Here is a 24,329-nt window from a genome sequence, read left to right as displayed (position 1 = left end):
ATAATATTAAGTAAATAAATCCTTCATTCACAACATGTAAGTTAATTAAAATTCCATATGGTTCAAGTCCTTAGCATATTAATGTATATTATGCATTCTGAGATTTTAACCGGTCGATTTCAACCATTTAAATCACCTAATTTGATCTAAATAACTTTGGAACACCCCAATCCTCAAAACGGAACTTAAAAACCAATTCTGTAACTACACTCATCCTCCCTGAACAACACTAAGTGTATAAGTAATAACTTTCCATAATTCAGTTATCTACTCTATCTTGCACATGTGTTTACTGTGTGAATACAAACTATCGACTTTCATGGTCTATGCCATTAAATCAGTTTCCACGATAAAAGATCGTCTCCCTTCATACTAATTTAGCATACAATCCTGGCACCTACGCTCTTACCTCCTCAAATACCTTCCAAATCGATGTCCTACCATTTATTGACAAGACTAAACGATTTAATTTTATGACGCACTAATGAACCGAATATAGAATACAATGAATCCCAAACTTAAGCTCTAAGTAAAAGAATACACAACGCGGAAGTCACATAATGAAAGACACCCTAGGGACACTTGAACCTGGAGTGCTCTGATACCAACTGTGATACCCCCTGATTTTGGAACACGGGTTGATCAGGTCGGCGCACAAAATCAGGGGATATCAAAACAATTAAAGTATTTAAACAAGCACTGATTACAAAATAAAACAAATGAATAAATAATACGCTGAAGAAAAACTAATAAATAATAATTTCCGTTAATTAATAACCCTCCAACAATTACAACTCGGGAATCCCATAATTCAAGCACCCCTTAAAACATTATTTAATAATCCAATACTACTTAAAAATACACAAGATGAATAGATGAGTGATAGTCTCCCAGCTGCGGATCCTCAACTTCGAGACTGGAACCTCTAATAACCTGAAAAATAAATCGTGGGTTAAACCCTACGAGCAAGTTCTCTCTTCCAGACTTCTGAAAACTAATAAGTAGATCATCTCTGATCAAAACTAAACCTAATAAAGTTTTAAGTTTAATAAACAATGATATGCATATGTATAAATAGTTATATACAGTATAACATTTCCTTTCATTAATAGTTCCATTAATTTTCAAAACCATTAAATCATGATTAAACATAATCACACCTAAACCAACTAAAAACTCATTCTCTTTTAAAGAGAAACCCCTTTAACCTTAACTCCATTCTAAATAATTATTTAATCATTTAAATAGTAAAATATCATTCAAGAAAAACCTATATTTAATCCAAAAGCCAATAATGAATTTAATTATTTAAACCATACAGCCAATACTCAGGCTTGATAAATCATTCATGTCTCTACCAATATTATTTTATTAAAATATATAAAATAATACACTAACATGTAGCTACTAGATTAATCTAATTTAAGAATATCTAATCATAATCCAATTTATACATACTATAACCATAGATGAAATTTAATCATCTAGCACATAGCAATTTAATTACCCTCTGGCAAATCAACCATGCCATTATAAATATATTTGTTTATACACTGGCAATTCAACCATGCCGTTAAAAATGTATCCATTTATATATTGGCAACTCAACCATGCCTCCTTAAGTATATATAGTTATACTTTTAACTTAGCAATTCATTCATGCTTCCTATTTATATTTTATTCATACATATACTTAGGCAATATATATTTACACCTATGGCAACTCATCCATGCCTACAATTCAATCATATACCAACTGTAGACTCAATGATAGTTAATTCATACATAGCCATCTCATGCAAATTGTAAGCATATCACAATCTTAATTAAAATACATATATATACACATATATTATATAATATATATGTGTATAATCTTTCCCTAATAATCCTTGATTTTTTAAATCTTAGATATATATATATATATATATACACACTGATTATACTTTAATAAAGTCCATGTATACACGTATACATATGTAATTATATTATATACATATATACACCACATTCCATAACAATATAATAAGTTATTATATTTACGCAAAATAAATGCTACCAATCATTATAGTAACACTCTATGCCTTTTAGGATACCAAGAATACCTCCTCTAGTGGTTATTTCAACCCCAACGGCCTTAAAACCAATTCTGGAAATTCACTGGACCTCAAAGGACCTTAACAGGACCCTAAACAGTGCTTCACGCACCCCCACGCGCCACCACACGCTCCTAAACACCTCTCACGCGCTTCTATGCGCCACCCTAGCTGGCAGGTTCCATCACGCACCCCCACACGAGTTACACGCGCTACTACGCGCCTGTTCCTTCTTCTGGCTGATGTGGCGTACTTTGATTGGCTACTCTCCTCGCTACCGCATGAGCGTACCACACCGGATCAGCCGCTCCCCATCGGCGCATCTCAGCCCTCCAAATCTTGCGCGCACCATATTAATGTTACTCGCAACACACCAGATCTATTCCATTGATCAAATTGCATTCAATGGCCTCTGACTTGTTGCACACCATAGTTCCATGCGTCGTACCACACTGAATTAATCTATGTATTATTTTTAATTCTCAAAGGCTCTGATTCACACGCACACAAAGTTATTGTGTGTTGCACCACACCAAACTATAACCCCCTTTTTGATGCCCTGTTTAACCCAGCCGCCAGTATATACACAGTATATATATTTATGTATTTTCCAAACAAATATTATCCATAAATCAAATATAATTCCAAAAAAATATATAAAATTACCAGAAAATTCCAGAAAAATATAAAAAATTCCCAGAAAATCTATAAACCCTAAATAACCTTTCTGATCATAGATCAAATAAAACAGTTGAATTTAAACATAAATATCACACATACATCAACAATTTAAAATCCAAAGTTAAAAGAAAACAAAATATAATAATTCATTCTTTTAATTAATCCGATCTAACCATGATTTTTAAACCAATAAATTTAATCTTAATTTTGATACTCAAGGTGAAACCCTTATGAGTTCTAAGAGGAAAATTAGAGAAAACTCGCCTGAAAGTTTCGAAATGAAACCGACGCTTCAAGCTTTGATTGACTCTTCCAATCCCGACGTCCTCTTTCTCAGATCCGGCCCCTTCGTTATCAGCCTTTTCTTCTTCTTCTCTCTCTGTCTCTCTTATTTTTCTAACGTGTAAAATTTTTAACAATAAAACCTTATGTGTATATTTATACACATTAATTATCCTGACCCTATTCCTACTAGGATTACGAAATAAAAATAATAATAATTATCTTTTAAATAATATAATATATATAAACATATATTATATTACCTATATATATATATATATATAGATATATATTTATGGATATATATTAGGATATATGATTTAATTAATCCATAGTTAATTATGGAAGATATATATATCTTCCATAATTAACTATGGATTAATTAAATCATATATCCTAATATATATCCATAAATATATATCTATATATATATATATATATATCCTTCTGTAACACTAATTAATTAATTATATTTATATATAATTAAATATATAGTTATAATTATACAAAAATGATTATTTTAAATAATCACAAACCATGGGCTTTAATAATTAACCCAATGAAGCTTCATTCAAGTCCAAGACCATATCCTTTGGTCCAATTTCCCTTAAGCCCAGTCCAATTAATTTAAATAAATAAAATAATTAAATAAATACTTAAATTAAAATAGCTAATTACATGAAACATATAAACAAACAAGAATTTACAATCAAGTCACACCATACCAATAAAATCAACACATCAATAATTCAATCAATAATTAAATACACACATAACAATCATCATACATAATCATGAAATATAACTTAATTAAAATAAGATAATTAATCTAGCACTCAATAAAATAAAATAAATTATTGAAAAATAAAATAAAATAATTAATCCTAATTAATAAATCCTTTAAAAATATCGTGGTATTACAGATATAGTATGTGGTTGTACCACCATGGAGTGTATTATATGATATTTGTGTTGGGACAGGTTTAAAATTCTTTTAAACAAGTTGTGGTAGACACATTTTTTAGGGGAAGTCATGCCGAATTTTTTTTTTTATTTAAATGGTAACAGTTTAGGGTCGTTATAGTGATGAAGGGTTTATTGGAAATATTATAAAAATATTTAATCTTACTATGAAATGGAATGACATTCCATAGGTTTAGTAATAGAATGGATTTTCATTCCAATGGAATGGTCATTTCATTTCATTCCTGCACACCCAATATAACATTAATTCTGCCATTCTCACACCCTTCCGTTCCCGCTTTATGTGACTTAGGCTATAACCAATACACCTGTCTTTGAAAAAAATAAAAAAAATTCACCTAACTCCTCCATCTCGCAAACTGGAATGAATCGCGAAATCTGGGGGTTAAAATTTGGTCATTGGGCAATGATTATAATCTATCAATTCGTTTAACTCATTTATTAAAATTTTATATTATTTAAGAATACATTTAAAATTTGTTAACATAAAAGTATTGGCTTAATTATCAACAAAATTAGAACATTGAGGAGGAAAGACGTTAGTTTTACTGCAATTTGTTTGCCAAATAATTAATTAACATTCCTGCCCAAAGTAATATAATTGATTAATTGGACCTAGCGAAGATTTAGTAATCTCTTTTTTTCATATAAAATTTTCAATTATTTGGAAATTAAAAAGATGTGGAACAACATATGTTTTACTGGCATTGCATCCTGGCCTCATGAGCATGAATCCTTGGTGACACTCTTCCAATTCAATTTTCATTGAAATAAATACAGAAAAAGAATAATAATGGAAAGAAATATAAAAGCAAAAAGAACCCAAAAATAATAAAAAATAAATAAATAAAATAAATCATGAATGAGTATATGCACTGCTAATAAAAAACATGGCATGGTGATTTATGCACTTCTTCCATCTGCAAATTTCCAATGCTAGAGCAGTTGAAGCCAAAACTCCGAGAATTCCGGAGTAAGACCACCTCCATTTATCTTCTGAACTTTGATTGTTAATCCCTTGAAATATATTAGCTATAATCAGAGCAATCAATGCATATCCCAGAAGATGATGGTATATTTTCCAGTACTTGTGACCTTTATTTTCTTCTCTTGGCGGGAAACAGAAAATTCCCAGAACCTGAATAGTGAAAATACACAATCTTAAGAAGAAAACAACAACATTGATCGAGTTGAGAAGGGTTTGAGAGAATTATTTTTTTCTTACTTGTATGGTTGCCAATGCAAATAAAACGGTGCCCAAAATACCATGTGTTGTCAAAGTGGAGTGTTTGGAAGACTTTTTGAGCCACAAACCAATGCCCCATCCGATTGATCCGAGAAAATATCCTGAAAATTGACACAAAATGTGAAGCGAATACCATTCGCCGCAGTTCATGGGCGGTTTTCTGCAGTACCTGGCTATGATTACTCCAACGGGCAAGAGCATCCCCCATGCTATTATGTTTATAATCCCATGAACCTGTTAACCAAAGTTCAAAATGTAGATAACTAAGCATGGACTAAAGTATTGTTCGTTGATCGATTCAATTGAGCACTTACAAGTCTTAGGTGAGGATGGTGATGCGCGGCGTGTTGGCTCTTCCATGATCTTAAATTCATTGTCACTTCGCCATTCGTGTTCTGAAGAGAACCGGTATGCATCTTGGGCGCCATTTCTTCTGTATAGGAGGACTGGACTTGGCGTGGTCTAATGCCTTTATTCATATTTGCAGGAGGGCACTCCTGAGAGTATAAAGAGGTATTGGCATTGACAGAAGAGAGGAAGAAGATGATACAGAGAATTATAAGGCCGCGTGAAGAAGTCATTGAATCTCTCAACCACCCCTCCTCCTCGTCATACCTGCAGAACTTTCAAAAGTCCCCCAGGTGATTTATTTAGTTTCTTTGATTTCTAGTCGAAAATAACATGAAATTTTGAGAAATGTAAACTAGTTTATGATCCAACATAGATTAATTGATGTTGGACATTGAAATTCTGACTTAGAATATGCCTTAAGTACTCTATTGAACTAATCAGAATATATTCTTTACTTGCTACACTAGGGAAATAGCTGTCCATTGTTTTAATAGTACAAGGACAAAACTGATTTTGTTCCTTCTCTTTAGCTTTTTTGCTTTCCAAACTTGACTTTGGTATGTATGTCCATGAACTTTTTTTTTTTTTTTTTTCTCTTTTCCTTCTGTTAAAATTAAAATTCGAGCTCGTGTATGCAAAATGCCTGTGCAAGCCATGAGATGATTTAACATTCAAGTGAAATTAGAACTGTCAAAAAAAAAAAGCAAATTTGTTCAATGTTGCTTCAACTTTAAGACAGTTAATTGAGCAAAGCCAAATCAAAGTCATGCTTGATTTACCTCATTAAGCTTGCTCACTTGCAGGGCAAGAGCACTCTGCCGGCTTCTCTGTGTGCATTTACACTAAATCCCCATACTTATAGGTGAATTAAAGAACTAAATACCCCTTAATTTGGTGATATGATTGGCTGTAATTAATAACAGAATTATATGGCATCCTCATTGCCATTTTCCTTCATACTGGGGATACAGAATCTATATTAGGCCAACTTTTCTTGGCTTCCAATCAACAATTTATTTTCTAAGGAAATAGTTGATCATTTGAATTGAGACCACACACAAAAAGCAAGACTTGTAACTTCATTTTCCTATTGTCAACTCTCCAGCCTAATATGTCTCTATAAAATCCCTTCTCTATTTCCTCCCAATACCTACACTTCCTTTCTCAGCCATGAAGCTTCTAATCATCTTCTTCATACTCTCAGCAACAACTACAACTACTATTGTTGCAGCATCTAGCTCAGATGACTATGACGATGGCTTAAACACGTATGAAATTGAAGAAACTACTTCTCTACGTGGGCTGAGCCGGTTTCTTGCACTGCAGAAGCTGCCGGCCAATTATACTTGTGACAAGTTCCCACGAGTTTGTCGTCTGAAAGGCAGCGCTGGGCCGGATTGCTGCAAGAAGAAATGTGTCAACGTGAAGACGGATCGGTTGAACTGTGGGATGTGTGGCTACAAGTGCAAGTACACTGAGACCTGTTGCAGAGGGAGTTGTGTGAATGCATCATTTGATAAAAGGCATTGTGGTGGCTGCAATAAGAAGTGCAAGAAGGGGGAGTTGTGTGTGTATGGAATGTGTAACTATGCTTGAACACCACTACAACTACGTGAATTATTTATATTGTGTTGTTACCAGCTGATTAATCTACTTGCACAACCATTTAGTTTTGTTCCTATTCAAAGCTTGTTTTCCAAAATGAAAACATGAGCTTGTGATAATACATACATTGGGTAAATCAAAATTTCTCTCTTATGAGAGCAAAAATGACTACGAAATGATGACTTTGGTTTAATCCTATTAATTAGGTATCACTGTAATTAGAAAAAAAAAATGCTGGAAAGATCTTTTCTTCTTTTTTTTTTTTTTTTTTTTTTGAAAAATTAGGAGAGGGGACTTGAACACGGGTGTACCAACTCGGAAAGCTGGACACTCTACTAATTAAGCCACTGAATAATGATCATAATTTGAGCTGTGGAACATACCACTAGTTAATAACGACTTTATGATGCATCTATATTTGTATGATTTCATGTCGGGTTGTAAAATTGATGGAGCTGTGTCAAGCACAGTCATAATTGTTTCATCTGTACAAATTTTTGAATTTGTTGGTACCCACATCCCTTGGATTTGTTGGTCCTATTATACAATTCAGATATCAAAAAAAGTTAAGAACTGTGCTTGTGAAGTCGGACTAAAGATGAACGAATTACATACGCCCGAAATAGAGATCGAAGAATTTGCTTCCTATTGGGAGACAAAACCAGAACGAGTTCAGTTGACTTAACATTTATCAAAGAGATAATTCTCACACCTAATAATTTAATAGAAAAGTTCAGCGGAGGAATTTATCTTTCGAATAAGGTCAAAACTTTGATACATTCAATCGAGAAGAAACTTTTAACTAACATTCTAGGTTAAACTATTAAGACTGGATGTGATTTTCTTTCTAACTCATTTTATTTTTAATGCAAAAGTGTTTCTTCTTTCATAATCCAGCAATAGTCAAAGAGCAAGATGTTTTTCTGATTTTGTATCACATGACCACATCAGCAAATATGTACCGTGGGTTTTAATCTTGATTTCTATGAAGCCTTCTTTGGTCAACATGAAAAGGTTCTTGCGGAAGGTACACTGAATTCAATTCCTCAGGGAAACCATTTTAATATATAAACTCAATTTCTGCCGATGATTTTTTATTTATTTATTGTTGGATAATTAATAATGAATTTCTATGTAACCTTCCTTGTATAATTATCAAAAATAAGTAACTAGCTAGCTAAATAAAGTCAAGTGGGGAAAAAAATAAAAATAAATGATATTGAGATGAGAAAAGGCAATAAGGGCAAGTTAACTAGCTAGCTATTTATAGAAGATAAAACAAAAGTGGAAAAAAAAAAAAAAAAAAAAAATATTAAAAAGTGTACAAAGTCGGGCCTAAAATAATTAAGCCCAGAAGCTAACCCAAGCTAAACAAACTAGCCCAATACACCAAAAAAAAAAAAAAAAAAAAGGCCCAACCAAAGCCATGATGAAGTGGTCCGTGATGCATGTAAATGATTCATCATCATATTCAGGACCGTATGTGTCTGGATTGGACCCTGGAATTGAAAATTCAACTACAATTTTGAGTCTATTGCTTGGCTGAAACAAGAAATTAGAGCACAAAAAATAGGCAGTGTTTGGCTAACACTTTCCTCGAAATTGGTTTAAATTCAACTTGATTGGAATTATGCATACAACATCTGTATCATATACCCCTTTATATGATGTAAGTTTGATGAAATGAACAGGGGGTCCCAATTTTTGCATTTCACAAGCTAATTTGGTTCTGAAAACTTATAATGATCCAGATCCACATTGAGGACTAGCCAAACGTACTGACCCAAAGAAAGTCAAGTCGCGCCAAAGACGTGAACGCAATCTAAAAAGGCCGCGTAGATATAGCGACGGATTATAAGTGCTTCTGTAACTGAATTATAAGTGCTTGTGTTAAATCTGTGATTGAAACGTGGGGCTTTTATTTGCAAGTAAACTAATCCGGCCCACCTGTTTTGACAATTTAATTTTGCCAAAGTCACCTCAATTTTTTGTCATTTGGGTTCTTAATACACACGTATTTATTGATGAAACACGACCAATTATGTAGTCACTTTTTAAAGTTTAGTTATTAAAGCTATAAAGAGAAAGAAAAAGGCAAACTTTGGCGATGTTCAAGGGACAAGGATCCTCTCTAGCACTGAATCTCTCATGTACATAATTTAGTGGTTGAGATTGCATCATTACTAGTGGGTTCCATTTATCAATTCAATTTCAACCATTAAATTCTGTGCAGAAAAGGTTCAACGTTGGAGAGGATCCTTATGCGTTCAAAAAATGGTGAAAAAGTTCAATGTCTTCTAGTTATCATGTACAAGTGGTGAATGTATTATAAGTGATCATAACTAATTAATATACATGTTTATAGTTGAAGTACGTACTTGGCATCTCCTTATTCTCTTGTGGAAGAGGTTGAGGGTTACCAATGGTCCATTGGTATATATATATATTTAGGGTTTATGGTCCCTAGGGGGACTTGAAAGTTGAAACCTCTAATTCTACTTTGGAATGTAAGAAATCTGATCAATATCTAATTTGAATAATTTAAACATAATTCAAATATGAGTAAAACATATTAGCTTTTGTATCAAATTTCGGGTAAAATTTGATTCATTTAAGAAAATCGATATTCTTATCCAATTTAAATTCTCAGTGGAATTTTCAATGAAAATTCATTTTTGCGCGACAATATTGAATTCTGATTCAAAATTAAAATTCAAGTCAATTAACATCGATTTGTCAAACCCACTTCATTTTAGACTTTACTTAGCCTTAATCTGGATTAAAATAGACATGTTACATTAGGATCTGTCACGTGTTTGGAGGGAATTAGGCTCAACCCAAAGAGATATAATACGCCTCTACTTACCAAATCAAAGTGAGGGTAAAAAGAAAAAAAAACATTGAGACCAAAGTTTGGTTTGAGTGTTCACTTTTTAGAGAAAAATAATAAAATATAATAATAATAAATAAATAAATAAAACATTGAGACCAAAGTTTATATGGCTACAAGTTGTCTCACATTTCATAGTAAAATTTTGAGTGTTCAAGAGTTCTGGTAATGGCAAACTACATAGGTGCATATAAGTTTATTGCCATGGTATACAAAAAATTTTAAATAAAAAAAATTTAAAAAATTGAATACAATGACTCATCACTCCCCTATCCAAAGCAAGCATGCATTTCTGCTAGCGACCAGCGAAATTTCTGGTGACTAACATATAATATACCACAAGCTGTATATACACCACAATTTTATAGTTCATCCCCTTTTCCTCATTTTCCATAATCCATTTGAGCTTGGAATTAATTTTCTCAAGCCTAACTTCCATTTAGTTGAAAAATATATGCAACAACTGATGAGGACTACCATTAACCAAAATCACATATAGCTCTCTAGGGTTTTGTCTATAAATATCTTGCCATGCATCCTTACACTGTTATCATTAAGAACTAAGTATTCACCTCTGTCTCCCATCTCTCTAGCACTCATACATCGTAGCTTGCATTCTATGGAGTCATCAAAGATTTGGTTTGCCTTGCTTGTATTGATGGCCACAACCATTACTCTTTTTGCAACACCAACAAGTGAAGAAGAATCAGTACTTGTCCATGTTAAGGAAGATGATTCTTCTTCTGACCTCCATTTTCATGAAATCCGTGAGCTATCTTCTCTGAGAGGGACAGCTCGCTTTCTTGCCGGCCAGAGTCCCCGTGCCACTACCATGACATGTGACAAGTACCCTAGAGTTTGTGCTGCCAAGGGCAGTCAGGGCCGGGACTGCTGCAACAAGCAATGTGTTAATGTGATGAGTGATGAGCTTAACTGCGGGAAGTGTGGGAAGAAGTGCAAGTACTCGGAGTTGTGTTGCCAAGGCCAATGTGTGAATCCATCTGTGGATGAGAAGAATTGTGGGAAGTGCAACAAGAAGTGCAAGAAAGGAAGCTCATGCGTATACGGGATGTGCAGCTACGCTTAGAATTTAGAAATGCTTGTTACATCTTCTAGCATTCACGTTACATATACATATATCTATCTATTTTATGTATGTATATCTGCGTGTCCATCTCTTTGTTAATCTCACAAGTTGTGTTCACCATTATTGTGTGAAATAATAAAAGCGAGTTGTGTTCATTATTATTAATTAAAATAATAAAAGTAAGTCATCCACGAGTTGTGTTCGATCACCATTATTATTATGGTACCATATTGGTGGTAATTAGTAGGATCCGTGCAGAATTTATAAATTTGCTTTATATTTCAGATTAATTATTTAAATGTAATTCTTTTTTCTCTTTTTGAAAACTATTTATTTTTTTCAATAAATAAAATTAAATGCTCAAATTCAAATTAAGTGTAACAAACTCCATAGATTATTATATGTATAGGGTGTACCGGTCTCAACTCATTCAATTTCAAAACAAGACGTACAACTTTGGCAGAGAAATGGGTGTAGGATCACCCGAGAAAAGATACATATTGCTTGGAACAAACCTACTGTGGATCAAATTGATGAAAAATGTCTACAAGAGTGCTCGGAAACGTAAAGTGAGGCTATAGGAAGGTAATTTGAAGATAAGTTGTTTAATCTTTTAAGGCATTTTCCCTCTCTTTATAGATTATAGATATCGCCCCTCCTTAACGTAAAAATATTCTAAAATAACCTACACATACAAAATGCCTAAAATATTCTACTCGATCCGATCCTATTCACATGCCCCATCATAAATACTCTACAAAACTCTAAACAACTAGTACCATTACAGAATTCTCTAGAATGCTTATACAGTAGTGTTAAATTTTTATTCCTTGATCAGTGATAAGCTGGTATCAGAGTATGACTCATTTTTTGGTCCGTTAAATTTTTATTTCTTGATCAGTGATAAGCTGGTATTAGAGTAGGCCTTATTCTTTGATCTGGCAAAGCGTTGCTAGTTCGGATGAAAGAGAATGTTAGAAGTTTGTCCCACATAACATTTCGATGAAAAATGAAATAAATATAGATGAGGTTAGATCACAAAACACCCAACTTGTTACATCGTGTGAGTATGTTGATGCGATATAATCATCCTACTAATAAATGAAGTGGCGCCGTGATGTCAAGATGACAAGAATCCAATCAGTTTTTATTTTTCAAAAAAAAAAAAAATTTAAGTAGACATTTGTTATCCAACTTTTAGTCCTTGAAATAAAAAGAGAAAAAATAAATAAAAATAAAAAAATTAGGGAATCCAAATAGCTATGAGGCTTCGTTCAGTCTAATTAATATTATTAATATAATCAATAGTCTAAAAAGTGCGATATATCAAATTACAATGTTATCATAACTGTCATTACGTACATAAATTTAGTCAAATATCTCAAACTACTGTATCCTCAATAAGTATGTCTAATTTCTACGATTGCCTCTAATTTCTACGATTGCCCAATTATTCCTGCGCGTAATTTATATGTGATTGCCCAATTTTTCTAGCTTTAGTGCTTCGGCCCTATTGGTCGATCATGCAGAGCAAAGTCCAAAGTTTTAATTAATAAATAGAAGTCAAAACATAATATTATAAGAATAGATTGAAAATCGAAGTGACCCAAAATGAGAATTATATTAATATTTCGAACAATATGGACTTGATCTTGCCGTCTAATTAAAGACCACTTTTTATTTTTTATTTTATTGCAAGGAACAACAGGATATATAATATGAGGTACTATCTGTGCTTAGACTGTTGGTGATCTAAAGAAAAAAAAACTTTACCCGTGTAAATCAAAGAATAATTTTTGTACAAAGGAGATCAGTCACAATCTAAAAAGAATTTTTTTATCACAATTAATGATGAATGTAACTGTGTAAGTATTATAGTAATACTTATATACTACCAGCTACTCATGTTAGTACGGCTTTGATTTCTTTAATAAATATATAAATGATCGAAGAATATGATTTGACTTTGATCACCAATAAACAACAGTAATTAGTAACAGGAAAAGATGGTGTAGATTAGACAAATCAAACAAGGAAGGTCAATGTAGTGGTAGAGGTCCACTTACCTATATATAAAAGTATTTATTATAAGGTTTGAATTCTATATTGTTCCCTAATTTGGAAGACATAAAATATTTCTTTGTAGCCCTAATAAGACCACTCCACTAACAATATTAAACAATGGACTATAACCACGTGTATTAGTACTAGACTCCTCTATACCTCTCTATAAATACTCTCATCATCAACCTCCATAATCAACACAAACCATTCTTCATCTATCTCTTCATTTTAAATCTCTGTCACATATATATACAAGAAGATCAACAAAAATGAAGTGCCTAAAGGTGTTCTTGATGTTGGTAATGCTAATGGCTTTAGCTACAACACTTTTAGCAACACCTACGGAAGAAGAGGTGTTTATTGATGACGATGATGAAGATGCTCAAACCGAGACCTCTGACGTTCCTCTGCCGGAAAGTGAAGAAGTACTACCAACATCTCTTCGTGGGACTGGCCGTTTTCTTGCCCAAACACCGCGTGCGACAATGACATGCAACAAGTATCCTAGAGTGTGTCGTGCCAAGGGCAGTCCGGGGCCAGATTGCTGCAAAAAGAAATGTGTGAATGTGAAGACAGACAGACTCAACTGTGGCATGTGTGGGAAGAAATGCAAGTACTCGGAGATATGTTGCAAAGGTGTGTGTGTGAACCCATTGTCCAACAAGAAGCACTGTGGGGGATGCAACACTAAGTGCAAGAAAGGGGGTTCGTGTGTTTATGGAATGTGCAGCTATGCCTAGAAGAAATTCTAGCACTGGATTCATGGGTATACTTAGAATTGTTTATTTTAGAAATATATATATACACGACTAATTTGTCAATGCCTGTAATTGATAAAAGCAAGCCATCACAACTATTTGATGGGCTTGTCTGATGATTATTTATTCTTTCTGTGATCACTTTATGTAATTGTCATAGTCATTATTAATCATTTATTGAAAATAGATTTTTTTGTTATAATTTGTAGAGAATTCAACTATTATTATTATTATTATTTTATGTAATGGTGAAACTATTTCTCGAACCAAAGACTCTACAGCCTTTGATTCCAAAGTTGGGCTGTTTCGGAATATCGTAGCAAGGGGGGAAAAAAATTATATATACACCTAAAGGCCCAGAAACGTAAAAAGGCCAGGAGGGCAAAGAAAAAGTCCAAACAGACAGCCCAAATAAATTATAAGAACTGGCCACAAGAGGCCCAACCCAAGTTACAGCAGAAGATAAATTATTATGTGATTCTGGTTTGTCTACTGACTCTACTTTATTTAAACTAGTAGGAAGTAATAGGAAGCAGCTAGGATTAATTAAATAAAAAAACCGGGAGTTTGCCAAATAAGCTAGTAGCCAAAACAATTTTAGTTCACGGAACCGGTTGCAATAAGCCAAATAAGCTAGTAGTCAAAACAACTTTAGGGACGTTTTCTTTCTTATCATCGATCATCCATTTTTCATCATTTATACCAAGAAAAACAAATTTTGATCATACATATTGGTTACTATTTTAATGTGAATTGTATGAATCAAGAATAGTGTAGTGATGTTTTTCTTTTAGACTTCGTTTGTTTTGACATAAAATATTTTAAAAAATATGTTCCTTTTCAAGTAAAATATTCTTTTATTTTTACTATGTCGGTATTTGGCAAAGATTTACGTTGAGATTGAGGTCGAGTTTATCAGGCAGGCTATGTAAAATAATTTTTCGAAAATTTATAAATAAAATAATTTTGTTAAATTTTAATATTTTTTTTCTTCGTAAATATTTTACGACAATCAAACACTAAAAAATAAAAAATATATTTTATGTCCAAACAAACAAACGGAGCCTTAATAAATAATTTTCACATACCTTTTTAATGTTGTCACTAATGGAATTTGAACCTTCTCGATTTTAATTTTTTATTAGATATTTGGTGGATACAAGTGTTATCAAACTCTCTTTGAAGGTAATGTGGATCCTTGTGAGCTTGAACCACTTTTTCAAAACATGATGTTGCTTGCTTTCCACGCATTTCATGTTTACAAATTTTAAAACACATTTGCATGGTTAAGGAAAATTATATATTCTTTTCGTCTTAAATTAATTGTCTATTTTTTTTATTCTTTTCGTCTTAAATTAATTGTCTATTCCTAAAATGGGTATACTACTTTTTATAAAGTTCCTAAATTATCCTTTTAATATCTATTTTATTAAATAAATAACTAATTTCGGAGTATTCTTTCTTCTATAAGAATAAATTTAAAAATTCACTTTTATCAATATAATAAAAAAAATATTAAAATTCATCATAAAAAGTTAAGTTTGCTTAATTTATAATTATGAAAATAGTTTTCTATTCTTGAAAAACTTAAAATTGTATTAAAAATTCTATTTGGTTCATTTTTTGAAAATTGTTTTCTAAAAACTTAATTATAAAAATATCTATTTAGGAAAAAAAATTATAAAAATATCTATTTTCGGATAACAATTTTTTATAATTTGAGATGGTGAGAATATATATATATATATATTGTATGAGATTAAGTAAATATTTATAATGAAATTATTTTTAACCCTCTAAACGATGAGGTGGGATGCGTGGACATCATGACCAAAATGTTATAATGATGATCAGGCGTTGAAACACTCATCCACTCTAGTTGGTTTAAGAAGTAAACAAAGGAGAGAAGCGAAATTCTCGTGGTTACAGAAAGTGGTAATCGTTGAGCAGCCACGTGACCGTGGCTATAGAAACAGTGGGACCCATAGAAGATAAAACAAAAGGAAAAATAACAATAATAATAGTAGGAAGAACGAAAAGAATCTAGGTTTGTTCGGACTTCACATCAAATTGTAAAAATTCTTACTTATTTTAATTTTTTAATAAAAGGAAGAATGAGAAGAATCTAGGTTTGTTTGGACTTCACATCGTAAAAATTTCTACTTATTTTAATTTTTTTTTTTAAAATAATTATAAAAATATCTATTTTAAATAATTATCTTTTATAATTATTTAATTTTTTTGAGTGACAAATCTCTATTGCTCTTGAATTAGCATCATACAATTATTGTCAATTTTCTTTAACGAACTCCAGGTATATAATATATCTCTAGAGTTTCCCTCTTCAATCCTCTCAGCATAAATAAAAAAAAAATTAAAAAATAAATTTGATCCCAAAAAAATAAAAAAAATTCTCACTCGTCAGCATATCTTTTTGGACTTTTAACAATATAAACATGTCAGAGTTTAGACAATCACTTGTACCAATTTCTAATTTTGAAAATATGCTTGATGAAACCTACCACAAATTTTCGGGTCACATGCTACTTGTATTTTAGTTGCGTTGTTAAAGATGGCTCTAGATTTACCATTATACTTTTTTATTTCTAATCTTAATAAAGTAAAACTAATTTTAAAATCTTACTTAATCGTCGTGAGTAAATGTCTCGATAGTTTATTAAGTTAGTGTTTTTGTGAACTTTGGAATGTCAAAAAAAAAAAAAAAAAAAAAAAAAATACACTTAGTTTGCATTTAGTAACGAGAAACGTTTATTGTTTTCTGTTGTCAACCTCTAAAAAGACAAAACGAAAACAAAAATCGTGTTCAATAAAAAAATTTTATTTTTCTATAACAGAAAACGTATTCAATTTTTGTGAAGAAAAGAAAAAATATCAAAATAATGTTTCATATGTTTTCGACATTGTAGCGCAGAAACGTTTTCACTAATATTACTGTACATACACTATTCATTTCAAACAAAATTCATATAATTTGTTTTATATACTACTAAGTTGCATATTAAATGTTAATAAAAATATATATTTTTAATATAGAATAAATTAAATATTGTATATTATTTTTTATTTGATAAAAATATATTTTAATATCTAATGTACTCAATAATGATGTAAATTATTTTTTGTGACAAAATAATTTTTGATATAGAATATAATGTTATTAAATTATTAAGCAGTAGATATTTTATATTATTATATATCATATCCATATTATATTATATGTAACTATTAAATTATAATTAATTTACAATATTATAACAGAATATATATTTTATTACATATAAGATATATTATTTAATATTTTTTATTCATAATAAATTATCATATGCTAAATATATTATATATCACAAAATAAATGTATACATTATGCATATAGATGTATTTATATACATAATTGGTGGGAATGTTTTTGTTTTGGTATATCTAATTTTGTACTGTATTAGGTATTTTTAAAATTTATAATTTTAAATTAGATTTTCTAGATTTATGTCTTTTTTATATTAATGGAATCAAGTGTCGTGCCCGAGTGGTTTGGTTGCTCTCTGTGCCCAAGAATTCGTGTTCAAGTCATCTACCTTCCCCTCTGATCACTAATTCCTAAAATTCTTGTTATGAAAAAAATTAAAAATGAAATAAAAAAATTAAAGAGTTTGATGAACATTTTGTAACAAATATATTGTATTACTAAACACAGTTATTATTTTATGTTTTTAAATTTGTGACAATAACAAGTGTTAATAAATATCATTTCTATTTTTTATTTTCACTCAAAGAAGAAAATCATGTTTCTATTTTTTAAAGATAGTAAAAATTAAAAACAAAAACATTAATAAACGCACCCTTAATAATCACGCTGAAGTTGGCTGTTATGCATTTAGGATGCGTCATGTTCACGACCGAAATTGGTCTGATTGGATCCTGGAATAGAAAAATCAGCTACAATCTTGATTCTACTGTTGGGCTAACACAAAAAAATAGGCAGTGTTTGGCTAAACTTATGACTTACATCCAAAGTGGTTTAAATTAAACATGATTGGAATTGTACACATGACGTTTTGCCATTGCAACATCCACATCATACTGCTTTATGTAGTTGTACATGTAGTACACTTGATGAGATGGAACAGGATAAGTGGGTCCCAATTTTTGCATTTCACAATCTGATTAGGTATTGAAATTCTTTGATCCGAAGTCGCGTTGAAGACCTGCCAAACATGGAAAGTCAAGACGCCCCAAAGACGTGAACGCAATCTAAATAGGCCGGGAAGGACTCTAAGAATAAGTGCTTCTGTAACTGATTTGTTAAAATTGTAGAAAAGCCGTTAGTCTGATTGAAACGTGGGCTTTGATTCGGCCAACTAAATTAATCCGGCCCACCTGAATTGACATTTTAATTTTTCCAAAGTCAGCTCCATTTTTTGATTTTTTATTTTTTTTAATGCCGTCATATGAGTTCTTAATACACATATACACAATACCAATTATGTGGTCACTTTTTAAAGTTTTGTTATGGAAGCTGTAAAATAGAGGAACACAAAAGCCAACTTTAGGGGTCACCCAATAGAGGTGAAAGGTGATGAAGTAACACCAGAGGTGTCCCAAAGGCCAACTGTGTGTCTATATATATATATATATATATATATAATATGTATATATACATATACTAGGGTTTAGGGTACTTTAAAAAGAATTGAACTCTCAATTTTTTATTTTAAAAGATAAAGAAGTACTAGGCTACACAACTCTTGATAATATCATATTATATAATGAATATACTCAATCAATATAAAGTCAAGAGTTTGTTTGATATGTGCCTACTGATAAATTTGAATTTGGTAAGGCACAACAATGATACCAAAATGAATTCCGAGGGGATGAAATTGTTGGTTTATAACCACATAATTATAAGGTAGAGGTATTCGAATTTGATTCTCCTCCCAGTTCAGGCTAGGGCTTGAAATCAATGAAATGGAGCGGATCTCAAATGGGTTCATGTAATCGGATTTATATTTTAATGTCACGATTCATATCCAAATCTAAATTTGTATCCAATCAATTCTAACCCATATAGTTTAAACTTGATTCAAATAGGAGTAAAACATATTTGCATATCTCGGGGTAAAATTTGATCCATTTAAAAAAATCAAAATTCATGTTCAACTTGAATGCTCGATGCATGGATTTTTCAAAGAAAGTTTATATCTGATTTGTTATTAAATTTTGATTCAAAATTTAAATCCAAGGCAATTAAAATGGACTTCAAATCAAATTGCATCTTAGATCAAACCCACTTCTTTTAAGGCCCTACTAATAACACCTTTCTAATTACCAAAACAAATGGGAAAAAAACATTGAGACCAAAGTTTGGTTTGGAGTCCTTCCCCTTTTCAAAGGAAAGGTAAAGCTTCAAATTTCGGTGGAGTATTTTACCTTTAAAAAAAAAAAAAAAAAAAAAATCTTAATAGAGGATCCGAAGCATTTATGCACTCATTCTGTTTTTAATCACCATATCAAATAGATAATTTTTTTTTTTACCACCAATACACTATAATTTAGTAATATTTTCTCAGATTTGATAAGTGTAGAAGTTTATTGCCATGGTATTAAAAAAACAAAAAAAATTAAAGAAAAATTTATAGCTAATACGGAAATTTCTGGTGACTAACATATAATATACCACATGCTGTATATACACCACAATTTTATGGTTCATCCCCTTTTCATCATTTTCCATTATTCCATTTGAGCTTGGAATTAATTTTCTCAAGCCTAACTTTCGTTTAGTAGAAAAATATATGCAACAATTGATAAGGACTACCATTAACCAACAAAAATCACAAATATAGCTAGCTGGATCTCTAGGGTTTTGTCTATAAATACCTTGCCATGCATCCTTACATTGTTCTCATTAAGAACTAAATATTCTTGTCATCTCTCTATCACACATAGATCCTACCTTGCATTCTATGGAGTCATCAAAGATTTGGTTTGTCTTACTTGTATTGATGGCCACAACCATCACTCTCTTTGCAACACCAACTAGTGAACTAGAATCACTTGTCCATGTTAAGGGAGATGATGCTTCTTCTCTGAGAGGAACTGCTCGCTTTCTTGCCAGCCAGGGTCCCCGTGCCACCACCATGACATGCGACAAGTACCCTAGAGTTTGTGCAGCCAAGGGCAGTCCCGGCCCGGACTGCTGCAACAAGCAATGCGTTAATGTGATGAGTGATGAGTGATGAGCTTAACTGCGGGAAGTGTGGGAAGAAGTGCAAGTACTCGGAGTTATGTTGCCAAGGCCAATGTGTGAATCCATCTGTGGATGAGAAGAATTGTGGGAAGTGCAACAAGAAGTGCAAGAAAGGAAGCTCATGCGTGTACGGGATGTGCAGCTACGCTTAGAGTATAGAAATGCTTGTTACATCTTCTAGCATTCACGTTACATATACATAAATCTATCTATTTTATGTATGTATATTTACGTGTCCATCTCTTTGTAATTTTAGTAAAATTATGTGAAATAATAAAAGCGAGTTGTGTTCACTATTAATACGTGAAATAATAAAAGCAAGTCATCCACGAGTTGTGTTTGATCACCATTATTATCATGCTACCATATTGGTGGTAATTAGGAGGATCCGTTCAGAATTTATAAATTTGCTTTATATTTCAGATTAATTATTTAGATGTAATTCTTTTTTCCTTTTTTGAAAATTATTTATTTTTTTCAATAAATAAAATTAACTACTCAAATTCGAATTAAGTGTAACAAGTTCAATAGATTATTACATGTATGAGTGTGTACCGGTATCAACTCATTCAATTACAAAACAAGACAACTTGGGCAGAGAAATGGGTGAAGGATCACCCTGAGAAACGGTATGTCTTGGGACTATTTTCAGGTACATGATCTTCTGCGTAAGCAAAATTATGGTGATCGATTTGATCGCTTGATGCACCGTGCAACAGCTGAGATTTTTAATACCTTATTATTAAGGGCTTCCACCTCGTAATTACATTCCTCATTAGACAAACTGAGCTCTTTTGCAAACTATAGGAAGGTAATCTGAAGATAAGTTGTTTAATCTTTTATGGATTTTTCTTTTTTTTTTTTTTTTTTTTTTTTTTTTTTTTTTTTTTTTTTTTCCTTCCTAATTCTTTTTAGAAATGATCGAGGAGGTTCTTGAGAGAAAATGACCACCTTTACTAATGAAGATTCTAGTGGGAGAAAATAACAGTACCATATCGCACTTCTCCCACCTGTTTAACGTAAAATTCATTAATACCCTACACATATATACAAAATATTAAAAAGCCTAAAAAAAAAAAATCCTCCGTGATATTCTATATTTTTCTATTCCAATCTTATTCACATGACCCATCATAAATATACTCTACAAAACTCTATACAATTAACATAATTACAGAATTATCTAGAATGTCGATGCTATACAAAATTCTATATATACAATGAAAATAATTACAAAATTTTCTAGAATGTCGATGCCATATGATCATTCTGTGAATCAAAGTTAGACAAGGGTAACAATTCGCTAGCTACTCAATCCACGTGACAATAACCCAACACTTTTAATTTTTTTATTATTTATTTTAAAGTAAATATTTGTTATCCTAAATCCTACTTTTCCTAAGTTATAAGTATTTCTTGACATAAAAAAAGTACAACAATTTTTATTGTTTTAGTGCTTCGGCCCATTTGAAACCTATGTGTCAACCATGCAAAGCAAGTTCAATAGTTTAATTAATAAATAGAAGTCAAAACATAAGAATATATGAGCGTTCCCCAAAATGAGAAATATATTATTGATTAATACAATCTTTATAATCAATAATATAATACTATTTTCGTTCCATATTAATTATTCACTTTACAAATTTTGACTCATGATTTTTGTGAGTCAAAGTTAGGGAAGTATATATCTAATATGAGATATAGGTAGTTTATAAGTATATAAAAGAATTATGACTAAAAATGACCTCAAATAACTTAAAAATAAAAAATGACAGTGAGTCAGTTTTTAAAATAGACAACCAATATGAAACGGAAATAGTACAAAAATATGTTATGGACTTAATCTGGTCAGACTCGTCGTCTAATTAAAAGACCATTTTTTAATTTTTTGTTGCAAGAACTTGTACATACAACAGGCTGATATGAGGTAACATCGGAGCTAAACTTAGACTGTTGGTGACATAGAGAAAAAACTTTACCTCTATCATCACACCAGATTTGCAATCCTACAAGTAGTCAATTTCATATTTTCATATATTCTCTTGATGATGTAGTACTAATTAAGGAATAAACATGTAAATATGTATTTTTCACACTTGGATTTGAAATCCATTAATGATGAGTGATAGAAGTGTTAAATAAATACTACCAGCAACTCACATATATTTTGAAGAACAATACTTGCTTAAGTGACAGATCTAGAAAAATGTTGACAAACTTATATGGTGGGATTTTTTAAAAAATTTTAGTAGGAGTAATTTTAAAAATTTATGGATATATATAATATATGAAAAAAAATTCTGGGACATATACTCCTTCTTTCCCTTATCACAAATGTAACACAATTATAAAATAATAGGTGTTCATTTTGAATTCAAAATATATAAGAGAGATGAAAAAGTAAGAATTTTTTTTAATACATAATTTAAATTTAAAATAAACACGATTAATTTTATTATTACATTTGTGATACAATATTAGTAGTAAGGAGAATTCTACTCCCCCAATGACTAAGTATTAATCTGTTTCGAAACTGTTATTCTTTAATTTCTTTAACTAAATAAATAAAAGAAAAATATCATTTGACTTGTCCACCAATAAACATTCTAATTAGTTATTGATAGCTCAAGGGAAACGATTGTTTAGATTAGATTAATTAGAGAAATCAAACAAGAGCAGTCCATGTACGGATGTAGAGGTAGAGGTCCACCTACCAACCTATACATATAAGTATTTTAAGGTTTGAATGCTAAATTGTTCCTTAATTTGGCATATACAATATTTCTTTGTAAGCCTAACTTTTACTTGAATTATATGTCAAACCGTAGAATAAGACCACTCCACTAACAATGAACAACGTACTATAAAATCCTGTATAACCTTTTACTAGACTCCCTATAAATTCCCTCATTATCAACCTCATTCTCCACACAAATCATTCTTCATTTATCAACAACAATGAAGTGCCTAATGGTTTTCTTGATGTTGGTAATGCTGATGGCTTTGGCTACAGCTCTTTTAGCAACACCTACAGAAGAAGAGGTGTTTATTGATGGTGATGATGAAGATGCTCAAACTGATAATTTTGATGCATCTCTCCTTGAAAGCGAAGAAGTACTGCCAGCATCTCTGCGAGGGACTGGACGTTTTCTTGCCCAAACACCGCGTGTGACAATGACATGCAACAAGTACCCTAGAGTATGTCGCGCCAAGGGCAGTCCGGGGCCAGATTGCTGCAAAAAGAAATGTGTGAATGTGAAGACAGACAGACTCAACTGCGGCATGTGTGGGAAGAAATGCAAGTACTCGGAGATATGTTGCAAAGGTGCGTGTGTGAACCCATTGTCCAACAAGAAGCACTGTGGAGGGTGCAACATTAAGTGCAAGAAAGGGAGCTCATGTGTATATGGAATGTGCAGCTATGCCTAGAAATGATATATACAGTTAGAATTGTTTTGTTAGAGCTATAGGGAGTACGTCCATTAATTTTCATGTCAATGTCTGTAACTACTAAAGGAAAACCATCACAGCAATTTGATGGGCCTTGCTGATGATTTATTATTCTTTTGATTAGTTTATGTAGTCGCAGTCATAATCGCTTTGTTCTTTTAGTTGAATTTTCATATTCCTCATTATTGATTAAAGAGAAATGTTTGTGTTACTGGAACAGTAGTATTCAATACTATATTTTGACTTTTTCTTTTAGAAATAATGTTTACCTAATGATATAATATAATATAATATTTGATGCATTGGCATGACCTGTCCATGTTAAGGAATGATGCTTTCATTTTGTTGACGGAAATACCATTAGTTGGATATTCTGAGGCATCACAAATAGAACAAATGCAATATGAATACATAATGGTCGTACAAATCCAAAAAATTGACACATGATAAGTTAAAGAGTTCATTAATTACCTACCCACAGAAAGAAAATAAGTGTAATATATCCATATTAGGAGGTGAGTATAATTTATTAAATATTTAATATGAGTTGGTGGTTATTTTTGA

At 31.5% G+C, this 24,329-nt stretch overlaps 5 protein-coding genes and 1 pseudogene across 5 annotated transcripts; 5 read left to right on the top strand and 1 right to left on the bottom strand.

Moving 5' to 3' along the window:
• Positions 1 to 4,668: 4,668 nt before the first annotated feature.
• LOC132308874 (cytochrome b561 and DOMON domain-containing protein At5g47530-like) lies at positions 4,669 to 6,014 on the bottom strand. Its single transcript, XM_059807184.1, has 3 exons — positions 5,604 to 6,014; positions 5,269 to 5,523; positions 4,669 to 5,181 (listed from the first exon to the last, which is right to left on the bottom strand). Exons 1-3 carry the CDS (start codon positions 5,868 to 5,870, stop codon positions 4,900 to 4,902), a joined length of 804 nt encoding a protein of 267 aa, XP_059663167.1. The 5' UTR covers positions 5,871 to 6,014; the 3' UTR covers positions 4,669 to 4,899.
• Positions 6,015 to 6,810: 796 nt separating this feature from the next.
• Positions 6,811 to 7,236, top strand: LOC132278415 (stigma-specific STIG1-like protein 1). Its single transcript, XM_059780208.1, has one exon. The coding sequence runs from the start codon at positions 6,811 to 6,813 to the stop codon at positions 7,234 to 7,236; it is 426 nt and encodes a 141-aa protein (XP_059636191.1).
• Positions 7,237 to 10,754: 3,518 nt separating this feature from the next.
• Positions 10,755 to 11,362, top strand: LOC132308800 (stigma-specific STIG1-like protein 1). Its single transcript, XM_059807068.1, has one exon. The coding sequence runs from the start codon at positions 10,755 to 10,757 to the stop codon at positions 11,220 to 11,222; it is 468 nt and encodes a 155-aa protein (XP_059663051.1). The 3' UTR covers positions 11,223 to 11,362.
• A 2,193-nt stretch (positions 11,363 to 13,555) lies between these two features.
• On the top strand, positions 13,556 to 14,026 carry LOC132308722 (stigma-specific STIG1-like protein 1). Its single transcript, XM_059806954.1, has one exon. It carries the CDS (start codon positions 13,556 to 13,558, stop codon positions 14,024 to 14,026), a length of 471 nt encoding a protein of 156 aa, XP_059662937.1.
• A 5,966-nt stretch (positions 14,027 to 19,992) lies between these two features.
• Positions 19,993 to 20,690, top strand: LOC132308648 (stigma-specific STIG1-like protein 1; annotated as a pseudogene).
• A 2,583-nt stretch (positions 20,691 to 23,273) lies between these two features.
• On the top strand, positions 23,274 to 23,751 carry LOC132308561 (stigma-specific STIG1-like protein 1). Its single transcript, XM_059806715.1, has one exon. It carries the CDS (start codon positions 23,274 to 23,276, stop codon positions 23,742 to 23,744), a length of 471 nt encoding a protein of 156 aa, XP_059662698.1. The 3' UTR covers positions 23,745 to 23,751.
• The last annotated feature ends 578 nt before the right edge of the window (positions 23,752 to 24,329 follow it).

This window comes from Cornus florida, unplaced genomic scaffold (assembly GCF_030987335.1).
Source record: "Cornus florida cultivar Cherokee Brave unplaced genomic scaffold, ASM3098733v1 CherokeeBrave_3.0.0_Hap2_Chr01, whole genome shotgun sequence".
Taxonomy (NCBI): domain Eukaryota; kingdom Viridiplantae; phylum Streptophyta; class Magnoliopsida; order Cornales; family Cornaceae; genus Cornus; species Cornus florida.
This window is presented reverse-complemented; position numbering and strand designations above follow the sequence as displayed.

Bases quoted from the DNA above. Each gene is read 5' to 3' on its own strand.
- LOC132278415 (XM_059780208.1), top strand. From the start codon at position 6,811: ATGAAGCTTCTAATCATCTTCTTCATACTCTCAGCAACAACTACAACT.
- LOC132308874 (XM_059807184.1), bottom strand. From the start codon at position 5,870: ATGACTTCTTCACGCGGCCTTATAATTCTCTGTATCATCTTCTTCCTC. The intron at 5,524-5,603 runs GTAAGTGCTCAA...TTTGGTTAACAG, and splicing joins ACCATCCTCACCTAAGACTT to GTTCATGGGATTATAAACAT. The intron at 5,182-5,268 runs GTAAGAAAAAAA...TTCACTATTCAG, and splicing joins TTGCATTGGCAACCATACAA to GTTCTGGGAATTTTCTGTTT.
- LOC132308561 (XM_059806715.1), top strand. From the start codon at position 23,274: ATGAAGTGCCTAATGGTTTTCTTGATGTTGGTAATGCTGATGGCTTTG.
- LOC132308722 (XM_059806954.1), top strand. From the start codon at position 13,556: ATGAAGTGCCTAAAGGTGTTCTTGATGTTGGTAATGCTAATGGCTTTA.
- LOC132308800 (XM_059807068.1), top strand. From the start codon at position 10,755: ATGGAGTCATCAAAGATTTGGTTTGCCTTGCTTGTATTGATGGCCACA.